Source organism: Nelusetta ayraudi, unplaced genomic scaffold (genome assembly GCF_046127955.1).
Source record: "Nelusetta ayraudi isolate G7.1 ecotype Tasmania unplaced genomic scaffold, CSIRO-AGI_Nayr_v1 ptg000082l, whole genome shotgun sequence".
Classification (NCBI taxonomy): domain Eukaryota; kingdom Metazoa; phylum Chordata; class Actinopteri; order Tetraodontiformes; family Monacanthidae; genus Nelusetta; species Nelusetta ayraudi.
Window position 1 is genome coordinate 1,077,897 of NW_027466132.1, and position 25,370 is coordinate 1,103,266.

At 46.1% G+C, this 25,370-nt stretch overlaps 1 protein-coding gene and 1 long non-coding RNA gene across 2 annotated transcripts; both read right to left on the reverse strand.

Moving 5' to 3' along the window:
* Positions 1 to 6,482: 6,482 nt before the first annotated feature.
* On the reverse strand, positions 6,483 to 16,543 carry tmem63a (transmembrane protein 63A). Its single transcript, XM_076044596.1, has 23 exons — positions 16,209 to 16,543; positions 14,551 to 14,743; positions 14,371 to 14,450; positions 14,131 to 14,200; positions 13,649 to 13,686; positions 13,399 to 13,541; positions 12,733 to 12,775; positions 12,529 to 12,637; positions 12,293 to 12,363; positions 12,112 to 12,192; positions 11,791 to 11,905; positions 11,483 to 11,616; positions 10,659 to 10,805; positions 9,519 to 9,672; positions 9,327 to 9,433; positions 9,152 to 9,238; positions 8,985 to 9,050; positions 8,422 to 8,584; positions 7,743 to 7,848; positions 7,487 to 7,654; positions 7,283 to 7,398; positions 7,142 to 7,192; positions 6,483 to 6,972 (listed from the first exon to the last, which is right to left on the reverse strand). The coding sequence occupies exons 2-23, from the start codon at positions 14,707 to 14,709 to the stop codon at positions 6,847 to 6,849; spliced, it is 2,334 nt and encodes a 777-aa protein (XP_075900711.1). The 5' UTR covers positions 14,710 to 14,743; positions 16,209 to 16,543; the 3' UTR covers positions 6,483 to 6,846.
* Positions 16,544 to 16,672: 129 nt separating this feature from the next.
* LOC142900355 (uncharacterized) lies at positions 16,673 to 17,090 on the reverse strand. Its single transcript, XR_012928884.1, has 2 exons — positions 16,898 to 17,090; positions 16,673 to 16,759 (listed from the first exon to the last, which is right to left on the reverse strand). It is a non-coding gene; the product is annotated as an uncharacterized LOC142900355 (long non-coding RNA).
* Between the last annotated feature and the right edge of the window lie 8,280 nt (positions 17,091 to 25,370).

Here is a 25,370-nt window from a genome sequence, read left to right on the forward strand (position 1 = left end):
CTTTTCATTGAGACTTTTTACGTCCGCGAGTTGCAGGCCAACTCACGTAGCGCTTTGGACCGTAAAGATTCAGTTCGGTCCAGCCAGGACACGTAGTGAGATTCTGCGATCGGCGCACTTTAACTTTGACCAGTTTCTCCACTCGGCGTGTCGGCGTGTTTACACTAATACCGAACTTCCTCCAATCTTCTGAGCTGCGTATGGAACGAATCCCGTTTGGAAGAGGCTAAACGGACCCGGGTTGTTTGATTTACCTTGGCGCGGCTCCAGCGTTCCGGGGGCCAGCAGAAGCAGTGTGAAGCTGGCTAAAGTTACACCAAGAAAAACATGGCTGGACACTGTCCAACAAATGGTTTTCGGCTGTTTCGCTGTCGGTTTTGTAGTGCTGCGTCGGCTCTTATCGACGGCCTCTTGTGTGTGTGGGTTTTTGTTTTTTTCCTTGCAGGATGCCGCTGCCAGTTGAAAATGAAACGTTCACTGGTGCTTCCGCGAAATGGTTTGCAGTCATCTGCGTATTTAAACTTAATGTCTGAGCACTTAAAGTTAAAGATGTTCATGAAACCGAATCCCCCTTCAGAGGTCCCGTGTTATTGTCATGCTTTTCTTTATTTTTGCATCCTGGTCCTCCAGTGGTGCAGTGAGATACACGTTTAGCCCTCTGTTTGCAACCTTCTGACTGAAAGCCATGTCTCCCCTGCAGCCTGTGCACTCAGTGCCTCCTCACACCTTTGGGTGACACAAAGGGATTTTTCTTTTGACCACTTTTGTGTCACAGACATCCCCAACATCTTGCAGCAGCAGCAGCAGCTGCAGCAGCAGCAGCAGCAGTTAATCATGTCTCACAATCTCTTTCTTGTGTCAGAAAGCGGCTGGAACAGCAGCATGGGAAGTGCAGAAATCACCTCTTAGGGGTGAAAACAGTCTAAACAGTCAGAAACAGGAATGTAAACACTAAACAAAAAGTCACAATTGTAAAGGAAAAAATAGTTTTGTTAGATTTGATTTGATGAAAATTTTCCTCTCTCCCTCTCTGTCTTTCTCTCTCTCTCTCTCTCTCTCTCCCAATGTGGTCCCATGTGAAGGAACACACATTGTCGATAAATAACTCTTTAAATGTCCATTCATTCCCATGGCTTCCCACTTCCATGACCCACTGAGTTTCCAGGCCACTGTGTGTGTGTGTGTGTGTGTGTGCGTGCGTGTGCGTGCGTGTGTGTGCGTGCGTGTGTGTGTGTGTGTGTGTGTGTGTGTGTGTGTGTGTGTGTGTGTGTGTCAGCTCTAACTGTCCAAACAAAAGGGACTCGGCCCAGAGTCACATGCTTCCATCAGCGGCGGTGGTGATTTCAGCTGCTGCCCCTCGGGCGAATGTAGCCCACCACCAAGCAAGGCAAGGGGGCAAGGGGGCAAGGGGGCAATGGGGGTGGGGGGTGGGGGGGTAGGTGACTGGCTTAAAAAAAAAAAGTGGGGTGACTTCTCAGCAGTGTAGCCCCTCCCATGCACGCACACACACACACACACAGCAGGGTGCAAGTGAGGACAGCCTCTCTGGCCAGCGTTGCTTCACTCAGACAAACACACTTAACGCTTGTGACTCGGGATGGCACCTCATTAGAGCTGGCAGCAGAACCGCAAAGTCCCAGGAGGTGGGAGCCTCATAGTGACGCACACACACACACACACACCACTCCACTTGTGTTCTCCAATTGGCCCGCAGAGGAAGTAATACTTGGACCGAGGCGGCCTGTTTCTGTCCGGTCCTGCTGCTCTGGGAAACTCGCCTCCCAGGCGGCCAGCGTTGCCACGGCACTAATCCTGACGGACAAAAGGTGGGAGTGCCACGGGAGGCACGACACTGCCGGGCCGCGCCCCCATTGGTTGGCAGAGTCCCACGCGATGCCGTGATTGGGCCCCGCCGCTGTGTTTATATACAAATTAGAGCAGTCAGAGGTCACATCCATCGATCTTGGTGGTGACATGAAGGAAACCTGACCTCCCGAAACCTCAGGGAGCCTAAATGGGCTTAATTCTTGTTTGATTCGCACACATAGAGAGAGTGAGACGTACACATACACACACACACACACACACACACACACACACAAACAGAGGAGTTTTTTTTCTCTGAAGTTCACTGGCCCTGGCAGAACAGAATTAAGTGAATACTTGGAAGGAGGCTGCGGAGTGACTTAATACTAGTGTCTGTGGCGTACAAAAGCGCAGACCACAACAATACCAAGAATGCATAGAGGGCGCCGAGTTTAGTAGGTTGCCCACTTAAATGAAGTCTCGGAGGTTTTCACCCCGACGCAGGGTGAGGTTTGTTTTTTTTTTAGTTATAAGCGATACGAGCAAAAATCACTCCTGTTGTATTGAACACCAACCAGTGTTTTTCCAGTCACTTTGTTTTTGTTTGTTTTCTAATAACTTCAATATGTACATGTAGCCTTTTTCCCGGATATGTTTTTTTTGTTAAAAAAAAAAAAAAAAAAAAAAAAGCCGCAGTTAAACATTGTTTCACACCAGAATGATGAAGCGACACTCGGTGTTCCCGGTCAATCATTTTCAAAGCTCCGACTCGTCTCATCAATCTTTCATCCAACGGGCCACCAAGGGTTTTTTTCCCCCCTCCTCTTTCAGTCAATATTTACAGTTTGCGTAACTGGCAAAACTGTAAAGGGAAAGACAGACCCGATGACAAATGCCCGCGCTTCTATTCTCCTGCAAAGTCAGATAAGAAGTATTTATCCGCATTCAGCACCATGTCAGTGTGCTAAGTGCCAAGACGTTGAGCGGGAAATAAGTGCAGATCTGTGTGTGCAGGCTGGCACACACATGCAGCCTCTGTTCTATATCCAGATTATTATTAATGTCCTCCAAGTGGCTCACTCACCAAATATGGTAAAAACTTTGGATTGTTCACTTGTTTCCTGTTAATTTTGCTCAAATTGTCCCATGAACCAAGTGAACCTTTGGTACCCCCCCCCCCCCCACTTGGCGAAGAATGGCCTTGCTCACCGTGTAAGAGGAGGGATACCAGACAAGAGCAAATCCCAAAATATTTTCCAATAAGGAATTAATGCGGGACATAAATCTACTTCGTTGTGGAATTTAATTGAGGAATGCCTGTTTAAATTACATTACAAAACATTTTTTTTTTTATCTTATAAGGCTGACTGTCACAAGGCAGTGAGACTAAATGCTTGTGACTCACATTTAAATCACGTAATATTTAATCACTGTTGTCATTGACTCGTCTCGGAGAACATCCTCTTGAGTCCCGGTGAGTCGTCTTAGGACAACGGACTCCTGACACATCACTAAATATCAGAAATATCCCAGCCGAGCCGAGCCGATCCGATCCGAGCCGAGCTGAGCCTGCAGCCAGAACATGAGAAATCCTCGCTCAGCTCGTTTAATTGGATCAAACTTTACCCGTCAGACTTTCACACAGCCATTACCAAGACAGAAAAAAAAAACCTCAGACCACTTGGGCCGGAGCTGAGCCAGTGAGTTTGCGGTGTGTTAACCGTCGGGTCAGATTTTGCCATGTGGTTCTGGAAAGCTGTGCGCTGGCGGTTTGCGGGGCTTGCGATGCTGGAGCTGCTTCCCAGGGCTGCTGCAATGCAGACACGTTAAACACGCTTCATTCACTCAAGCCCTGCATTCCCGTATATTAGGTGTCTGATGGTTTAAGCTCATCTGCAGGCGCACGCTCGGCGTCACATGATGAACGTCTGCTTGCATTTAGCAGCCTAGAAATGTTAAGTCCTCAACCCGGTGCTGAACATCATCGCTTGGATTTTTTTTTTTTTTTTTCCCTCCAGATATCCAGTTTGTAAAGAGCCCAGAGAACACGTTTTGGGATTGGGAGCAAAAACCTTGACGGTCAATCCCACTCTAGCTTATTCTCCACAGCCGGTTGCAGCTCATTACCCGTGAGTCACTGACCCATTGCCAGCTGATATGAACTAAACCCTCAGAGTGGAAACATGGAAGAAAAAAAAAAGTCTCCATCGCTGTCTTTTGTTCATCTTTTAATGTGAAAATGCCTCGAATGTCTAGCTACAGAATCACTGTTAATCTGTCACCACCTCCACGGCTTTCAACGATAGATATCTGCATTTCTTTCTGGCTTTGTCGAAGATAAAGTGCAGCAATGACTGTCTCAAAATGTTTTCTTTCCAAGGTTGGCACGATGGATGGACGGATGGATTTTAACACCATACTTTGAGAATTACAGCCGTTTGAGCCCTACGAGAGCCCACACGACTTTGTTGAGGTACATTATGACCTGGAAGTGTCTTTCTGTGTTAATCACTCATGAACACTCAGCACAATAAATCAAGGACAAGAGTAACCAGGAGACGAAATAGGAGTTTTGTAACATTTGGTGTTTCTCCAGCATTTGAGGCAATGCACTCTCTTGCCTCCTGAATATATTTGAGCACTCAACATTCAACAGTATGTTCTTTGCTTTTCCAGCAGTCCCACACTGAAAAAGGAGCTTCTTTTGCATCCTGGCATTGCGTGCTAGCTAGGGTGAAAACATGTACGGTAAATAAAGAAACTTAAACTAGAAAAGCATTCCACAGGCCACGGCCAGGAAGTACTCATGCAAAGTGAGAAGAAGCCCCACAAGTACTTCCTGATTTTTTTTTTCCCCCCTCTTTTTTTTTGGGTCCGGCAGCGACTGTGAGGCTCCACAGAGGTGCACTGATCCACGGCCAACACCATCATTCACCAAATTAGCTCCGATGCGTGGTTATCGTAATATACAATCAGTCCCCAGCCAAAATGCTCCTCGGTTTGACTACAGAGCTTCTTTCTTGGACTGAGGTAGCTCGGTGAGAAAGGGGAGACGGGGGCAAGAAAAGTGGCGAGCCAAAGGAAAGGAAAGAAAAGAAAAGAAAAAGCAGAAGAAGGGAGACAATGGTGGGAGATCAGGTGAGGGGGCGGAGCCAGTAGAATTGTCACCCAGTAAACTGGCTCATACCGATGTCAGAATAAGTTAGAAATCCTCAATGAAACACTGAGCACTTGTACTCTCTGTCACTGCCCATGAATATTTAAGAGCCTCGGCGGCTTCACGGGCAGCTCGACAGTGCCCCCCGATGGCCAGACACGCTCATGGCGGTGGAGCGCTGCCAGGTTGCGTTCATAGACTTGTCTCGCACGTCGTTGTTTTTGTTTTATACAATAAGCTTCAATTTTACAGTGAGGCGAAGTCCTGCGTAATGATTTCCACACTGTCCTTTTTTGGGAGGTTAGGGTTTCTTTAGCATTTTTTACTCTGCTAACCAAACAAAAAGTACACGAAGGGCTGTTAGCATACTTCATGAATACAAGGGGTGTTCCTTATTGAGACTTTTTAATTTTATTTATTTAAGTAAAGTTTTATCCGTCAACTTGACCGGCCATTCCCGATACAAACCTTATGCAACACATTACGTAACTTGAACTTTGGCATTAAAAAAAAAAAAAAAAAGAAGAAGTAAAGAAAAAAAAAAAGGCCGCTGTGATGAAATCGTGACTGGACAGAAGGCAGCAAACTGTTCCTGTCGTGGCGCTAGATTGATTATCGCTCTGGTTCGCTTATATAATTAGCCTTGGCGACCGCCAGGTCAATTATTCAGAATGTGTCTGTATACCAGTCGGAGCCGCAGCTCTTCTTCTGTTTCTGCTGCTCTCGAGTGCGATGCTTATGACGTGAGCTGGATGTCCTGTGCGTCAGTTTACCATTCATTGGTTTAAAAATAAAAAATAAAAATGTATTTAATAATAATAATAATAATAATAATAAGTACCACGAGGTGCATATTTTGTCTTGCTCTTTTCTTAAATTATCAAATTTGTTCCACAGGAACGCATTGTGTGTGTACAATATTCTTCCTGCCCACTAGATGGCAGCAAGGCGGCGCGTTTTCAAGTCCCACAGCCGAGGAACAACGTCAAAACTATGTGCTCGGGAAAAATGTTGCAAGCGTGACCGGGAAAATAGCTCCAGGTGAGTTGTGTTTATGGTTCAAGTCTTATGACTCATTTCAGTAGGTTTCAGGATGATTAAATTATTATTATTATTACTATTATTATTATTAGTTTGCCCCAGTCAATTTTCAAACATGTTTCATTCTTAACTATCAATGTCCTTGTCAGTTTTGGGCAGTGTTGGCACTTTTGAATTTTTTTGGCCAAGAGTGAACATAAATACACACATAACGTACAATAATTACAGTATGAATTTATTAAAAAAAACATTTCTTTATTTTAGTCAATATTTAATCATTTCATTCTTAAAAAGTACATCATGCTTCTCGTTCCTGAAGGAAATACTTCATTACAGCAATAAGGCAAAATTACAATTCACATTTAGAAGGAAAAAAAAAGAGATCTACTCACCATTTCATTCCTAATTGAATGAAATTAAGACGTAAATGCAATCAAAACGATTGGTTCAGTGATTTCTTGAAATAAGAAAATGGCAGTTACTTTCTCGGTTACTACACCCACAAATGCACAATTGTTTATATAAAACGTCGGACGCCGCAATGTAACAAAACGCATCGTCAAAGATGCATCACAAGGGGAGAAAAAAAAAAAAACAACAGAATAAAGAAACAAAAGATGGTAAAAAGGAAAAAAAAGAGCTGATTTCTCTCTTTGCATCTTTCGCAACTTTGAAAAGTCTGGGGCTGGACGAGCCCCTGCATTTTGACCTTTGCACACTTTTGTTCTTTACAACATCTGGAGAGGGCCGCCTCTGTCTCGACTTGTGGAGGGGCGTGTGATCAGCAGTTTGGAGAGGCCACTTCCCAGGAACACATCGACCCGGTGTCCAAACGCCCCGAATCAGCTGTCCGACTCCACGGGGCTGTAGACGGGGCTGCCTTCCGAGGTGCCGTAGGACTGGTGAAGGTGTGACCACTGAGAGGCGCTGGCTGGGGATTTGGGGTTGAGCACTCTGGGCAGGTAGACCTGCCAGTAGAACACAAGACACGTGTGTGACGAAAGGAAACATGCGAAAGAGCCACGGAGGAATTGACCGGCACCGAGACGTCTTCAACTTTATAGTTAATTGGAGTGCTTCTTTAGTAGTTACACCGCATCTATTTGTCTTTGGTGATGTTTTTTTTGTTTGCATTACCGTGCTGATGTCCTCCACTCCGTCCGCTGCGTCCTCGTCTTCCTCTTTTGCCTTCAGAGCAAACGCGAGAGCAGGCCCAGGGTCAAGGTGTGGAACAGAAAATAGGAAGCGAGCGCACGTGTGCAGGGGAGCCGCACTCACCTCATAGTTGTGAGGACTGAGGTACTTGAAATGGCCGAAGCAGGTGTAGCTGACGCAGATGAAGACGGTGATGCACAGAGCTACCAGCGTGAACAAAGACGTGGGGGCCCAGAACCCTGAGAAAGCCCACCCAGAGGGTTTTAGGACAGCGGCTAGACAGTGTTCACATCATTGGAACGTCACTGGTTGTGACGCTGAGCTTACCCGTCCTGAGGACAGAGAAGAAGTAAAGCCAGATGAGGGAGATGATGGGCGCCGTCAGAGCTTGATTGACGGCTCCCAGGTGGACGTGGCGTTCGATGCGAGCGGGCAGGTAGGCGAAGTACAGGTTGTGTTTGTCCACCAGGTGTCTGAGCATCATGTAGAGCAGGCCTGCGGCAGGGGAGAGACACCTTCAGCATGTGGACGGTGATGCCGTCAAACCGCTGAGAAGCTGAGGAGGAGCGCGTGGCAAACTCACCGAAGGGCGTAATCACGGGACAGATGATGCTGTAGGCCATGATGACGGTGAAGACGCACAGCGACCAGCCGTACATGGCTCCGTATTCAAACTCGTAGGCCTGGTTCTGAAAAGAGTTTAAAATAAATAGATAAATAAATCATGAAATAAAAATATTTGACCGAAAGATATGTGTACACTTAAAAGCCATATAGTTAAATATCACAGTCAACACAGTCAGTTTTCAGGCAGTCCAGGCACTTTTTTGACCCCCCCTAAGAAAAATCCCAATTTTAAACCCCACCCCAACCCAACCCCAATTCCAAACCTAGCCTTAATCCCAGCCCCAAACTCAACCCCAACACCAACCCTAAACCTTACCCCAACCCCAACACCAACCCTAAACCTAACCCCAACCCCAACCCCGACCCTAAACATAACCCCAACTCTAAGCCTAACCCCAACTCTAAGCCTAACCCCAACTCTAACCCCAGCCCCAACCCTAAACCTTACCCCAACCCCAACACCAACCCTAAACCTAACCCCAACTCTAACCCCAACCCCAACGCTGAGAATTTGTAGCCGCACAATTTCCTTGACAGTATAACACGTGATGCCTCTATTTTTAAGCAGTAGCACAGCAGGATTCCAAAGACAATATTGGGCTTGTCGATCCAAAATAAACATCACAGTCACGAACCTGTTTGACGTATTTTCTCTCTGCAGCGGAGCGGGCGAGCGCCATGCGGATGGCGTAGAGCAGCAGACCCGGCAGACGCAGCAGCTCCATCCCAGAGCCCACCAGGGCAGCTGCGATCACGTAGTTGACAAAAAACGCTCCCTGGTCAGGCAAGAAGATGCACCTGGAGCAGGGAGAAGGGAGAAATATCATTCAGAGAGAAACAAATGAGTAAGAATATCTAAACAGAAAAGATACAAAAGCTGTCTGGCTGCATGTGGAGAGATCCTTTGTGTTTCAAACTAATTCAACACAGCTCAAAAAGAATGTTGTGAAACCACAAGACAAAAAAAGATTCAACCTCAAGATCGTAGTCCCAACCCGGCTAACCCTAACGCCAAAATCCAGACCCTATACCCAACCTAACCATAAACCCGCCCCCAACCCTGACCTCTAACCCCAGTCATCAACCCAATTTTACTGAAGAATAAAACGGAACAATTTCATCCATCTTAATTTTACTGAAAAGGCAGATTTTAGAGAAAAAAATACAGTAAGAGATGCAAAATAAGGGAAATACTCACTCAAATCTCATTTTGCCTCCCATGAGAAACTCCTTATTGAACAACCAGCGGAAAAACACTGCAAGACTGAAAAAAAACAAACACAAAAGTATTTTACTATTTCCACTTCTGTCATTCCTCTGTAACGCCACTTGAGGCCTATGCCAAGTCGAGATGACACAACTCACCTGGTGAGTCCGAGTGAAGGGAGGATGAGCACCATGAAGAGCAGGAAGAAGTAGAGTTTCCGCATCATGCTCAGCTGCTCACTGGACCTGACAAAGAAAAACAAACAGAAAGCCACAGAGTCACCACACTTTTCCGTCAGCTGGCGGAAACCAGCGGCGGCGCGGCGGTGCTCACCTGTTCCAGTGGGCCTCTCCAATAGTGGAGTAGTAGACAATAGTGGGCAGCAGCGCCGAGAAGGCCCAGAGCAGCAGAGTGGGCAGGAACTGGCTGAAGAGGGGGCTCTGGATGAGGGAGAACAGAACCACAAACACAAGCGTTAGATGGATGTTTCGAGAGCGGATCGAGTGCGGCGCGGCGGCGTCTCACGTTGAGGGCCAGGATGGGCATGGTCACGTTGAACTTGTCGATGGTGTTGATGATGATGGTGGGGGTGGTGAGGAAGGTGAGCATGAACAGGAGCAGGAAGTTGATCAGCACGTAGCGGCAGAACCAGCGGATGCCCTGCACCGACAGGTGCTCCCTGGAGGGAGGGGAGAGGGAGACATTGGCCCGATTTACGATTTTTACATTGGTAAAAGCCCAATATACTGCTCGTAAATACATTAATAAAACTGTATACTCACAGTACAATAAAAGTAATTTGGTTTTGCTCCCCATAGAACAGTTCTAATACAGGGATTCTCAACAGGTGGGTCGTGACCCAAAAGTGGGTCATGGAGCTGTTTTGCTTAATGGGCTTTTTTCCTTTTTTTTATTAAAAAAATAAAAATAAAAAATGAGATTTTAAAATACATATATTTATAGAGAAAATGTTGGGCATTTATTTTGCAGGATGCACAATTCAATTAAATAATTTCAATAATTAATTTACTAGACATGATAGAAAGTGGGCTAGTGTTTTTATTTTTGTGGAATAAATTTGGGTCGCGACTTCATGATAAGGGGAAAAAAACCCAGTGGGTGCTGAGACTCCACCAGTTGAGAACCACTGCTCTGATGAAAATAAATAAATAGATAATGAATAGGTCTGCAATGAACTGGCGACTCGTCCAGGGTGTCACCCTGCCTTCGCCCTAACGAAGACCCGGTGACCCTGAGCTCAGGAAGGAGTGAATATTGAAAATGGATTGATGGATAGGTGAATAAACCAACAAAGACGTATCCAGGTTTGTGTGCAAAGGCCATCGTAGTTCACTGGCAAGCTTAGGAGAGGGAGGGTGAGTGAAATAGTGCTGCAATCTAAAATGTAACCACTTGGTGTCACTGTTTCTTCTCAAAATATGCAAATATTGCACAGTTAACCTCAAAGGCAGAACTAACTAAGGATTTTTCAGATTTTTCTAAAGTGAATTCACTCATCTTCCAGCCGTTATTCAACAAAGTAGTGCAATTCTTCTGAGAGTCTTTATAAATGTGATGACATGTGATGAAGTTCTCGCTCCGCCCCCACCGGCACGGGCGCGAGCACCGGAGCTGCCTCGCTGCGTTGCGTCACTGTGAACTCACCAGAACACATTCTCGGGACGCGGCGCGAAGCTGACTGTCCACTTGTCCACCCTTAGGGCGGCGCTGTAGGACGACGGCTGCGGCCTCCTGCCGCGGCAGCAATGCGACGAGGCGGCGCACTCCACCGCGTAAAAGTCCTTCAGAACGCTGAAGCAAGCAGAACGACAGCTTTTAAGAAAAATAAAATAAAACATTAAGCAGCTTTCAGCTCCAAACGCTGCCCCCCTGAGGCCAGGAGGAGGAGGAAAAAAAGGAAACGTGGTGACATCAATAAAAAACAAAAAAACAAAAATAAGAGGTAACCGTTCCTGTCTGGCTGCAGGCAAAAACTACTAACAGGATGTGAGGAGTCAGCTGACATCATTCTGCAGAAGCTGAGGGAGACACACAGCATTAGCGCGTGTTGTCTGCCAGGCACTGATTTGTGCTCCGTGCTGCTGTGAAAGGTTCCACATTTTTTAATGTATTTACTTATTCTTTAAAACCTCAGACACCAGTGAAACGCCGCGCCGCTAATCAGTGGATCCCTGGATAACAGAAGATTTACCTGGTGTTTACAGCCAAGGGTTTTAAGTATCCCGCTAAAACTAATACCAGGCATTTAGGGTTCGAATGGGAGGATGCCAGTTATGTTTGGAGCATCAGTGCACTGTTGGTTTTCTGAAAACCAGGTAAGTAAAAGAGCAAACTTTTCTGTTTGGAGTTCGCTGATTGTTACAAGAAATGGTAAAGTGAATTCTACAGCATACGGGACCTTTAACACAGAGACTGTTTTTTCTTTTTTTGTTTTCAATGGGGCGGGTAGGTTGCGGGGGGTAACTCACTATTTGGCCATGGCAACTGTCTGCAGGGTGACGAAGGCAATACCCAGCGGGTGGTTGGGCACTTCCTCCACCTGCGTCCTCATTTCCTCCAGCAGGTTCTTCTCCTTGGCACTGTACAAGTCTATGGCGTCAACCTGAGCACGACGTCATAAAACACACAAAACACACAATAAAACACTGTTTTTTTCCAAAACTGATTTGCCTCAGTTGTTGTTCAGAACAAATAAAGTGTCGCTTTTTTTTTTTCTTCCTAACAACCTTTGCCCGGTAACGTCTCAACGGCCGACTCAGCACCTGGTCTGTCTCACCTTCTGAGGGCAGCAGCAGCACACGTGACTGCAGACTCGCGGGTCGATCAGCTGACGTTCTCCGGTGCTGTTGTAGACGCGCTCGTAGTAGTGCAGATTTTTCCCAGCTCTTATCCTGGAGTCAAGAAAACAAACGTACTCACACAAATATTTTTCCTTGCTAAAAAAAAGTGTGGGACAGTCAGCCCTGAAAATCGAAATTTGAGAAGGCAGCTGATTTGAATCAGATTCGCCTGCAGTCGATGTGTTCACACTTTTTTTTTCTGATTGCTTAAAGATATCTTGTCACTACTTTCCCCCCCCCCCCTCCTAACTTCTTACCTTTCCTTATCAAGGTTCATGAGCTTGGCCACATTGTAGCTCAAAGTCACAGCGCACACTCGACAGGAGGGGTACGCCTCGCTTTCCAAACACAGAGACAAACGTTAGGAACAAGACAAAACCAAACTTGACTGGCAGAAAAAAAAATCCTGCGAGTGTAAATTTTGACATTTTCGCTCACATGAAATGTGTCGCTATGGCTTCCTCTGTCGCCGTTTTAGGGACTGAACACACGAGCAGAGTGTTTCTGGTCTGCAAACCAGAGAAACACGTCCGTCACAAACACACAAAAGGTCAGTCGGAGGCGATTAAACGCTGCCTTCCAATCAGGCTGCGTTGAGACAAAAGCCTTCAGAGGCGGCGCACATACAAAGCGCTAGACAGCCGCTTGTAGTCTTTACACAGTCGGTGACTCACCGTCTCTCTGGGCCGGGCTTTGATTTGCGATGTGTGGCGTTTCAGCAGGAAGACCGTCAGGATTAGATACAGAACCGCAAACACCGTGTGCAGCCACAGCAGTGTGTTCCTGAAGCAGCCAGACGGGTTTTTTTTTTTTTTTTGTCAGGACTGAACGACAAAACCATGGAGCAGAGCAAACTTTCTTTTGTGTGAGCAATCTACCCGTTCTGAAGATTCCCAATAGTTGTCTTGCCGAAGTCATTATCTGGAAACAGAAAAGATGCGGAATATTGAAATTTCCTGTTGCAGATGCAGATATGCACGCTTAATTTGTTTCATCTTATTGAGAACATCAATCATCTTTCGGCCGCAGAAATATTATTCTATTAATTCTGATTCTTAGGGCCGTAGCCGAGCTGCAGGTACGACATTAAAACACTCTTATCACCACGTCACATTGACAGAAACGTTTATATCTGTTTAATAATTTTACACTGCTGTTTACCTGCTCGTGCTGCTGTGTATTTGGATATAAAATCAATTAAAAAAAACTGTTTGTAATGTCGTAATTTAAAGATTTGAGAATTGAGCACGGGGACAGAAACGGGCTGGAAAAAATACCAGAAACCTAAGCGCAGATAATCAAGTATGACTAACCAATAGGCATGAGTAGCACGATTCCGGGGTCAGTCAGTGAGAGAAGTGTGCAGCACAGTGGTTTTGTCATTTCAACACTCGAAAGAAACAGCCCTGAATTCCTAATCTAAACCAACAGGAAATGTTCACGTTGGCCTTTATCACCCTTTGTGGGCTTGCAATCAGTCTTTTCCTCTATAAAACACAAAAGAAAAAACAAAACAAAAGACATGGAAATGGCCAAACACCCACCCAGGAGGTCTCCGGTCATGTTGACAGGCAGTATGATTCCCAGCGAGGATATGGTGATGACCACTAGCAGGACAATGAGGTGACGCTGGAAGGACAGGTAATGAACGGCGTCGGCGCCACATCGCTTTGTTATCGTTTCCTCACTGAGGGAGAGAGAGAGGGAGAGAGAGAGAGAGGCGCTCATACAAGTGCCAAGCATCATTGAGTTTGTCGAGTAATGTCTGATGGCTACACAAACAGGCTGACTCACTCCATTCTGAGGATGAAAGGCAGCCAGGAGCAGCATCCCTTGACAGGAAGAGAAAGAGAGAGGATGAAATTACCGTATGCTATGGATGTGTGGTAATACTGAATACGGAGAAGAAAGACTTTAATAATAACTGCACGGTTAGCAAAAAAATTGTGCAATAAAAACGTTAATTGAAGACAGAATTAGTGATAGAAGACTCATCATGATCATCATTAAAGGTCCCATCACATGAGGAAATTCTCCAAGACATCGTCTCTAGTCTGTCAATGAACTTGTGGGTGTTAAAGTGGGTGCTAAATCACACGGATGGGGCATCAGCCCTCCGTGATGTCACGAAGGGTTCTCGAGGGGTTCAGGTGAGTGACAGTCAGCACTTTGAGAATGGCGTGGCTTGTTCTTACAGATTTTCCACATGTTGAAGGATCCAACAAAGCATCCGTGAGTAATAGGGGACGTTTTAAGTGTGACCATTACTGACGTACCAGTTCATACTTGGGATCATCGACAGTGGTTGATACGCGTCCGTAGCGACGGCGTGTTGACTCAGTGAACCTGAAATACAAAGTTCAGAGTTCAGGACTTGGCCAAACAAATAAATGTCAATAAAAGTTCATCATTTAATCCAATCCAATTCAGAAATGAATCAAAGTAATGTGTCACTGCCACTTCCTGTCTATTATTGTCTCCAGTGATCTCTGTGGTGACAGAAATCCTGAACTGACCCGTCATTGTCAGCAACTAGCGCCAGTCGTCCGTAGTCCCAGAAGTTCCTCCTTATTATGGAGAAGAGGCTGAGCAAAATCTGTGGGAGGGACGGGAAGAAAGAACCCGTCAACCCTCGACCGATGACGTCAAGTTTTAGTTGTGTTTCAGGGAAACAAACGTAGCTTTCTATCACCAACCAGGAAGGCGATGAAATTGAGCAGCAGCACGACCGGCACTCCTTCGAATTCTGACCCGATGAGAACGGTATTCTGGGAGGAGTTGAAGCATCTGACATCCGAGAGGTTCGGAGCGGAGGAACCATTTGCGCCCAGGAAGGGCCACCAAATGGACGACATCACGCACGTGGCACCGGCTGCAACTCTGTAGAAACTGATTACAGTACAAGAATGCATGTCATTGTCATTAGACCACTTACTTTATGTATGTGTCTCATATATATATATATATATATATATATATATATATATATATATATATATATATATATATATATAGAGAGAGAGAGAGAGAGAGAGAGAGAGAAATTCAAGTACGTATATATATATTTGTACACACACACATACACCGGTGTGTATGTGTTGTACCTTAAATACATGTTACTACAGCCTCAGATAATGTCTCCAGAGGAAAGTGATAATTATACAACAATTTAAAACAGTACCCAGCAATAAAGTGGTCATAAATCAGAGTGCTACCAGCAAACAACTGGTATTTTGGCACAGGAAATTACAGGAATGAGTAATGGCTTTCTGCCATGTTTAGATTAATTCTCTAATCAGTTAATTAGCAAATAAATCCACTTGTTTATCCTGCCGATGATTTTTTAGTTGTGACAAGAATCTTTTTAGACTGTGTGGGAAGTAAAACAGCCTGACACTGTCTTTGATATATGTGGTCTTGGTCTGATGTTGTAATTTAACATCTTTTTTTATCACCCCCGCAAGTTTAGGTAGTAATTGCAAATGGAGTTCTATCTGAAAAACTAAATCTCATGGCAAACACAAAACATTAACTTTTTGTTTCCAAATTAGGTGCGAAATGGCAATGGGATTAATTAGTTTGTTATGCTTGCAATACGTTTCTGACTTTTTATTTTATTTTTTATTTTTTTATGGTATTTACTTAGATATGGAAAATGTATTCTGTAACCCTCTCAATCGTTAAACCAGTTAAGAAGAACGCAGTTATACCTACAACACGACACACACAAAAATACACATTCAGTTGCTGGATACGTTTGTTAAATACTGCAAAAAAAAAAAAAAAAAAAAGGAGTATGTCAAATAACTACGCAACTACATGCGTCATTTCGCAATTTGTCGAAAATGAAACACACTGTACATTGGGTGGGGCAACCGAGGATCACAAAACTTGGCCGGAAGTGTGTGGGGGAAAGTAGGGGCGCGCGTAGGGACCCGTGCGAATCATGCGCCCGCAGCAATACATATTGAAAAAATGAAGTTGTGTGTTTAATTCGACCATTCGATTTATAGGGATAGGGAGTTCGCGCGCAATTTTTTTTTTTTTTTTTTAGCGCAGTCACGTCCGCCCAGATTGTGAGGTGGGTGCCAGCTGTTGTTGGGCAACTTGACAGCAAGACCACAGCAAAGCAAGCGGGTTTAGAGTTCACTAAAAGCTGTTTGTATCTCGCAAAAACGACACAATTTAACTGACGGTCACGTGAAAACGTCAACGTAAGCAAGGGGTAAACGCCTTGGCCAACGCCGCGGAGTTGGTAAACAAAACTTTCCCTTTGCTAAACCCGGAAGTTGCACCCCTTTGGACTCGTTCTTCACTGACAACGTGGCGCTTCCGTTTCCAAAGACTGTCCTACCTGCGGGTTTGTTAATACGTTATCCTCCCGAGGGTGCAGAAATCTTCACTGTATGTAGCGGTGGAGAAAGTGGCCAAGTCATCCTCCTCGCTCGGCCCCTCAACGCCCGGCTTCCGTCATGTTTCGCTTATGCGCAGACTGACGCTGCCGCAGCCCTTTGCGGGCCACGGGGGCACGCCCACTTTCTCACATAGCATGCCCATTTCACTGCACGAGGAGCCAACGACACGTTCACTGGCCGTGCGCTGTTGCGTCCAGTGGGCAGTTGGAGGCTCGGCTTCCTTCCATTGATTCCACCTAATGAGGACGTTTTCTAAAAGTGACGCAGTCACATGCGCAAGGCATGCAGAAGTCCACTGCGGAAATCCCCTTAAATATTCCACACCACCACCACCACCACCTCAAAGGCCCATGTTGGCCTTCAAACCATGAAGTGTATGTTGGTTCACATCATGTTGGAAAAGCCACAGTCCCACTTGACTGAAGCTGTGATGGCATGCAGAGAGGGGCTTCAGATGGATGTATCTGAAGCCTGTAAGGAGTAGCGCCCCCTGAAGAGAACAGGCAAAAGGAAAGAATGTCATGCCAAACAAACTTACTTTGAAAACACACACACTACACCTTTCAAAGGTAAAGGTGATTTAAAATAGCCAATAAAAGAATAAAGTAAGAGCTTCAAGTGGACTCACCAGTAGCTTCTTGTCTTGTCCACTGGCTCTTTTGCATGCCTCCAAACCTCAGGCCGCCAGGCTGCAGTCTGATCACAGTGTTGACACAGAAAGAATCTCAAACAAAAGACTGGAATATGGAATACTCCTCAATAATGTCTTTCTGACTGTTCTAACTATCAATGTGAGAAAAAGGTATTAGAATTCAATTCTAAACTTGCACCGCTTTTTTTTTTTTTTTTTTTTTTACTGCTTCACTATGGCACCCCCGACATTCACCCCCACCCCCCACACACAAAATATATATATATTTGGGAGCAACTTTGACCAGAACGCAATTAGCACTTTTAACAAATGGAATAAGCCAAGGCACAAATTCAGAGAGAAAATGAGAAATATGTGTGTGTGTGTGAGTGTGAGTCCATCCATCCATGTTTTTGTTAGCTGGTGAAAAGATTATTAGTCCTAGAACCCATCATACACCACCTCCCCACCCCTTCAAAAAAGTACAATCCATTAAATGATTGCAGGCCCATTAACTTGTGTGGGAGCGAAGAGTAAACGGCAAATTAAGGTTAGGAATTTAATTTTTTTTTTTTCGTGTAAGAAACAGTTGTTTGGCATCTGAGTAAAAGCGTCGCAATTTTGAAATTGCCTGTTTTTTTTTTCGACATGTGGGAAAACTGACTTTATTGGGCGGTGAGATGATGAGGATTAGGAGGAAGAGGGGGGGAGGGAGGGGATGGAAACACTGGCAAAAGGCGCTATAGGTCTAACATTAGCCGAGCAGCAATGTTACACTGGAGCCTGACAAGTGTACATTCCAGAAAAATCACAAGTGTAACCCCTGCACACATTCCGGTCAATGTGTCGCTCATGAGCCTTAAATGGGAGGCGTGCAGTGCGTGGCGGCCGCTCCCAACGCCGCCAAACAGGAGCTCTCATTCACCCCGTGCGACTTGTCCCAACTCGGCACATCAGCGATTGGTCAGCGTCGTGGTTTATTTGAGATCTCAATTGAAACCCAGCACAGCAGCAGGGGGAGGGGGAGGAGGAGGGCTCCCGCGATCACAGAGGGGGCGTATAGTTTTTGCTTTGCGGGGCCGAAGCATCGCTAACCAATGTCACGGGCCCCTATCAGATATGGCTGTAGGCAAATTAACGAATCCAATGCAATTAGTCATTCAATTTACTGTGGGATTCTGCGGCTGTCTCAGAGTCCCCGCCCGCCGCCTCTCTGCCTCCGTCTTTCTTTCAGCTCTGCTTCTTCTTCTTCCTATTATCTGGATTTTTCTGTTTATCTCTTGTGTTCTCGACTGTTCATTTCTGCTTCCTGTGTCATGCTGTGTGTGTATGCACGCGCGTGTGTGTGTGCTCCTTTTGCCCCCAGTTGTCATTGTGTATACACAAAACATCAATCTACCTGCTTGTTTGTGTGTGTGTGTGTGTGTGTGTGTGTGCGCGCAGCGACTGTTCATGCTTCACTGTGGGACGCGTTGATTAGTGCTCACCGCGGCTCAGCTCCCAGCTGTCCTCGTGGCTGGCTGCTGATTGAAACCAATCAGGCTTGCGATGGCCCCATCGCGGTGACCCCTCACCCCTCCCACCCCCGGCCTAATCACCTGCTGATTGGCCCACGCAGGGCCCCCCGCCTCCCCTCCTCCCCGCCGCCCTCCCGACGGCACGGAAGGTTAATTTGACCAGTGGATGAAGGCTCCGGGAGGGAATAGGAACGTGCGCTGGGTGATATTGCATGGATATAGCCCGCCTGTCAATCACCGGCACTTAAAAGAGGAGCCTGCGAGGGGAACACTGTGACAGCTGAGTGGGGAGCAAGAAGAGATGGAGAAAAGGCAAAAAAAAGGGAAGAGAATAAGGAAATGATGCAGTACCAAACTGGAGTTTGCACAGCTGTTTGTCATAGTTGGCATCTTTGAAAAAAAGACAATCAATTATTGTATTTATTGTGCTAAAGGGGGGATGGCATCCTGTTTAGTGTGAGCAGCGAGCAAACAGACACCATCTGCTGAGGAAGAATGCAAAAGCACACGCACGAGGGCTTTTCCCTCTACTCTCAGGTTTGTTTAAGCACGTGTGTGTGTGTGTGTGTGTGTGTGTGTATTTTAAATGGCAAGATAAACATAACCTTGATCATCGATACATTCATGGGGGGACAATTCTATTTGAATTAAACCTCATAGTCGATGTGGAAAAGAGGCAAGACAGAAATAAAAAATAAATAAATAAATTAAAAAAAACAAAACGTTTTTGTTAAAAGTCTGTGTTCTGTTGCACAGCCTTAAGAGCCTAAGAGACAAATAACAAACCTAACAAACTGATTTTTGGTGACAAAACGTAATTCATCACAAAGGTGCACATTAGGTGATTATGAGGTGATTGAGTGATGGTGGTGAAATCTGATCTTAATCAGTATCTTTCGAAAAGTCACTGAGGGACACTCAGCATTGCTTTACGTTTCACCCAGTGCGGTGCAGAGGTTTGTCCACATGGTGGCGGTGTTGTTTTCAACCTGTTAAAAGAGTGCCTCTGGATGACCAAGTTTGGGACAGTTTCGCCGCCCCCCCGCCCGCCCCCTCCCAGCAGGAAGGGAACAGGCTAATGACGTGTGTTTGCGGCCTTCCCTCCAGCAACAACACTGGAGATGCTCAACTGTGGTTGTGTCAATATGTTTTAAAAGGTGTGGTGGTCGTGGCAAAGTGGTCTGCTTGCATCCTGCATATGAGTGTGTGTATGTGTGTGTGTGTTTTTGTGTGTGTGTGTGTGTGTGGTTCAAATGACAGTCTTAATAACTCGTTTTAATAACCAGCTGCTTACTTTGTCACTGCCTGTCGTCCTGTGTGTGTGCCTGAAGAACACACAGAGGAACACCACACTTCTTCTCGGGGTTGTTTGTGTGGTTACACCTTTAAGGCAGCTGCCATCTGGACCTTCAGTCAAGTTTTAGTTTGTATCTAACTTTTGTTTTATGTTTTTAAAAATCGTGTTTTTCTTTTTGGAAAAAAAAAGAGCCTTAACTATGACTTTGGGGCATCTCTAACGCAACGAAATAATGCAACTGCTGACAAAAATATCTTTACGACATAATTCTTATTTATTTATTTTTTTTTAAGGGAAAGAAAAAAACAGTACGGATGAAACAGAAACTGTTTTAATTGAAAACATATAAATACAAAACAAAAAATAACAGTGAGTCAAGTGAGTGAGTTTTGTAAGTGAGATGGTATAAGTGTGTGTGAGTGAGAGCGAGGACACAGAGTGGCCAAATCTGACTTTGTGTCTTACTTCGTACTTTTGTTTATTTACTCTCTATAGTTGTGTGTCAATATCTCGTGTGTGTGTGTGTGTGTGTGTGTCAAAGATACTTCCTCTCATCAACCTTTTGGCAATGACTCACCCCTCCCACCCCCACTGTGGGCCAACTCTTCTTATCCATGTCAGTCCGTAGATATCACCTTATCCATGTTTGTGTGTGTGTGTGTGTGTGTGTGTGTGTGTGTGTGCAGTTTGTTGCAGCTTCCTCTCTCTCTCTCTCTCTCTTCCAGTCTCTGGTGGGCAGAATAATGTTGCCAGATTACCATATCATTACCATATCATTTCCATATCATTACCACACTTCCTGCCCGTGACTCCGGCGCTCGTCTGCCAGTGTGTGTTGGAGCGTGCACGCAGGTGTGCGCACAAGTCTGAACTTTGCGCTGCGATCTCTTCCACTTCTACTCTTTGTGTCGCGCCCACAAACACACACACACAGACACACACACACACAGCAAATCCCCCGCAGGAATACACACTTGCCTGTGCCGTGCGGCCCCTGTTTCCCACTGTCACCGACTATCTCCCTCTATCTCAGTCCCACAACCCGTGTAAGCGCATCATAATTCTCAATAATCTGCCATTCATGATCCTTGTTTGTGTCTTGATTGTTTGGCTGGTGTTAATGGAATTAAATGCCAATTAACGATAACCTGTTGATGGGGGGGATAACGGCAGCTCACGCCCGGTGTTTTTTCTCTCTTGAGGCGAGAAGAGAACAATTTAAGTTTTCTAGAATAAAAATAATCTAAAAATTGGTCGGAAAAGTTGCGTAAAAAACATAATCTTTAAAGTAGAAAACAAAAAAGAGACCTTATTTAAAAAAAAAAAAGTTATTAATATTAAAGGACCATAGGTCATAGATTTAGCAGCATCTACTGGTAAGAAAGCATGTTGCAAGCAATATTAATGTCAACCTCTTTGTTTCTGGTGTTCCACTTGAGGTCATGTCTTTACAGTTTTACTTTTTATATTTACCTCCTTACAAGTGGACTTGCTCTATATGTGACTATGAATGTGCATTATTAGCTAATTAAAGCACAGCTATTTATTTTTACATCATTTATAAGGGAGTTGATACTAATCGTACCAAGCTTTTGATTTAACATATTCCTTAAAACAAATTACGTTAAAGGTAACATTGAGTGTTAATCTGAAATGTTGGTAAATATTTTACTGAAAAGGAAAACTGGCTGACAGCTGAAAAATAAAACAATCTGTGAGTATTGGTCCCTGATGACGCGCGAAGGACAGTTCTGGGCAAACATAAAATTCTGTGAAAGCCAAAATCAGGCATGGCTTTTCTTTTTCTAAAAAGCAAACTAAAGAATCACTGATTTTACATGCCTATATGTTCCCATGTATTCCCCTTTTAACCGGATTCCCTGGATTCAACCCACGGTGCGCCGTAAGCACGAAGGTGACACCAGCAGCTTGCAGTGATATCAGCCAGCCATTCTGGCTCCGGGGGGCTCGTGCCCTACAAAGTCAGCCATTTTGGGGGCTCGGCAGCTGCCAGCAAAGAGCCCATTTAGCGAGGAGAGCGTGCTTGGGGTCGTGCCCTTGTTTACATGGGGAGCCGGAGCTGATGGTTTTAAAATGGCGTCCAGATGGTGACAGGGGCTTGATTGCGGCAGAGGCTGCTCCCGCGTCCCCGCCCGCCCCTGCTGTCCGGCTACTTTTGCTGGAGCCGCGTCCCTCTGCTACCTCCATCATCCAGCACTCTCTTCTTCTGTCGCACCCCCTCTACCCCCACACCCCCCCGCAGTCCCGCTGTCGGCCAGACCGTCTCCTCCTCGGCCGGCCTTCCCTCGCTTTGAGCCGTGTTATCTCTGCCATCGTGTCCTTCCCCCTTTTTATTCTCTCGCCACCCCTCCCCTCCGCCCCTCCTCCCCTCCCTCCCTCCCTACCCCCCTCCCTCCGCCTCGCCCCCTTTGCTCCCGCCGACTGAAACGCACCACGAGCTGCACGCTCACCTGCAGCGGCGTGCGTGCGCTGCCTGCATGATGGATCGGAGGAGCCCTTGTTAAATTACAGTGTCCCCACCGCCGCCGCCCCCCAATCTACCCAACACATGAATAAAAAGCGAGTCGTGTTAAAAGGTCCCGTATTAAACCCATTTTCAGATCTTTATTCTTCAACCCAGACCTCTGTGGAAAAGACCTGCAGGAGAAAACAGAACATTTTGTCCTCTGGTTGGAGCCTCCTGCTAAAGAAAAAACATTGTGTTTTCTCATATTGCTGAAACTGATGCTTTGTTGGACCTTGTTTGGTCGGCCGTTCTCTTAGAGGGCCTTGTTACTAACCTGGGAGAGGAATCAGAGCTCTTTGTGACATCACAAAGGGGCCACTACCACTTCTGGGAAGTGGAGATAGGCAAAGAAGTGAATGATGGACTTTGGAAGTGGGTTCAAGCCGGTTTACTTCCCACAGTCCAAACACATGCGAGTCAGGTGACCTGGGAATTGTCCGACTGTGTGTAAGGTGTGAATTAAATGTGAATGAGGTGTAAATGTGAAAACGCAAAGTGTCTTGCTCCGCCTTAAGACAGGACGAAAAGAACCAAATTGTATAAAAAAAAAAACATTAGACCACTTTCATAAACGGTCCTACTGTCGCATTAACACTATTACAGACCTCAATCAAGTGTTTTCATTCATTTCTTTAGTCATCTTTAGCAATGATGGACTTTTCTCATGTTATGAGGAGTTCTTGGGGGCGGACACACACTATTGTTCATAAAAAAAAATAAAAAAATAAAAAAAAGCCAAAATGGATTTTGCATAATCTGGGACATCTCAGGTAGAAAAGTGGAAGCAAACAAAACAAAACAGGAACAATGTGGACTGACTGTCAGAGGAAGGGAGGAGGGGAGGAAGGGATGGAAGGAGGAACGAGGCCGTGACAGACGGGTGGAGAAGGATCTCGACTGATCAACTTCAGCGCAAACAAGACGGAGGAGAGAGCAGAGGGAGAGAAAGTCTCTCTTGTTCTGAGGCGGCAGGAGAGGATGCGAAGGAGGAGCGGGAAGTGGAGCGCCGAAGGAGAAGAAAGAGGCCGTCCGTCCCTTTTTCCGAGGGAGGGAGGGAGTGAGGGAGGGCGGCGGATGTCGGTATTGTACCGGCGTCAGTGAGTGTGAGACATAATTAGTGCTCCTTCTCATTAGGGAGCCGAGCGGCAGCGATTCAACGGGATGCGAAGCTTGGACACCCGACGAGCCCCTGATCCACCTGCACACCTGTTCACAGGCCCCGGACATCACTTTGGAGGGAAATAAACTCATACAAAGAAATAAATGAGTACATTCCAAACTTGTGAAGATGCGATTCTTTATCGGATTTCTCGTGTTTTCCTTTTTTCACCCCTCTCATCTCAACTGCGCCCCACCCCCCACTAAACCCCCGCTGCGGTAGCCGCTAAGTGATTCCACAGGCTGCTGGAGTTGGTCCAGTCGAGGAAAAATGGGGAAGAGAAGAAGAAGAAGAAGAAGAAGAAGAAGAAGAGGCAGAGGAGTTGGGGGGAGGGTAGTCAGGGTGGGGGTGAGGGGTGCGGGGGGGGGGGGGGGGGGGGGCTGTGTAATTAGCAGCGGGGTTTTACACATCTCTGCTTCAGTTTAATTAAAAGCTAGAAGAGGAGGAGAGTAAACTGGGATGGAGAGGCGAGCCTGCTGCTGCTGCTGCTGCTGTGAGAGAGAGAGAGAGAGAGAGAGAGAGAAAGAGAGGGACTGAAAGAGAGAGAGAGAGAGGGAGAGTTTTTGCATAGTTATTTTGTTTTTCTCTTGCCAGGGGCAGGTGCGAGGCTGGCGCTGGGAGAGCTGCCCAATAGCTGCAGGCGTCTCCCTCTTGGGGCTTTTGGGGGGGGGGGGTGTTGGGGGAGAGAGGGAAGGGGTGTTTGGGGGGGGGGGGTAGTTACAGGGACGTTCGGCACCAACAGGCTGATTTATTCAGAAAAGGGGAATTAAAATGTATCGGCCGCCTCTCTCTCTCTCTCTGTTTCTCTCTCTCTGTTTCTCTCTCTCTCTCGGTTTCTCTCTCTCTCTCTCTCTCTCTCTCTGTTTCTCTCCCTCTCTCTCTTGGTTAGATGATAAATGCGACAGCTCTTATTTTCGCGTGGCGACAAGGGCGGCGCCGATGAGTAATAGTTGACGCCGATGATGTTAGATGTCTTTGAAAAGGAGAAGACGAAGAAGAAGAGGAGGAGGGGGAGGAGGAAGAAAGAAAGTGGGGGGGGGGATCCCGCAGCAATGCATCAGGGCAATGATGACTCAGCAATATCGGCAGCAGTCGAGGTGCTGATGAAGAGTTCTCTCTGTCTTTACTTACCCTGGGCTATGGATCCATATTGCTGAGGCGGCTCTTTCTCCTCTCTCGCACTACAAACTCCCCACCACCCACCACCACCCACCACCACCACCATCCGCTTTGTCTCGTCTTGATTCCACCTCAACTCTTATCGCCCAAACTTTGCTCGCCGTCATCCATCTTGACTCGACGGGCACCTGTCCCCCCCCCGCCCCCCCTCACCCCCTCTTAGTCTCAGCGGCAGCGCTTCTCTGTACAAGTTTTTTTTTTGGTTTTTGCAGGTTTTTCAGTTCACTTCACAATCAGGTTTTTTCGGAGAAACAAAGAGTGTCGAAATTGAGAGGGAAAAACACACGTTTGGCAAATAAGTTTTGGTGCAGCCAACAGTTCACTTAAGTTCACAATAATCATGGACGCGTCTCAATGGTAATGTTTTGTCATGTTTGCACTGCTCCTCGGCGGCAATAGGCGAAGCGACGCGAAAATGTGAATCTTTTCACAGGCGAATTTCTCTCCTGTACGCACCTGGCGCACGGCGAATACGAGCATAAAATTCGCTAAGCGAATAAAGTTTGGCGCTCTACCTTTGGCGCCAGAGGAGAATGGAATGGAACACACGAATAGAGTCGACTACATCCTCAAGTGATGATATCCTGTGTGTTTCCATGACACTTTTGTAATATGCCTCTATATCGATGCGTCTGGAAAACCTCCTCCTGAGAATGGAAAAACCTTTTAGGCATATTTTCGAACTTTAAGTGTTTCCATTAGCAGTTTTTTTTATTGCGATATTTAGGTTTTGCGCAATGCTAGGGGTGATGGGAACGCAGCTACTTTTACCACGTTTAGTTTTCACAAAG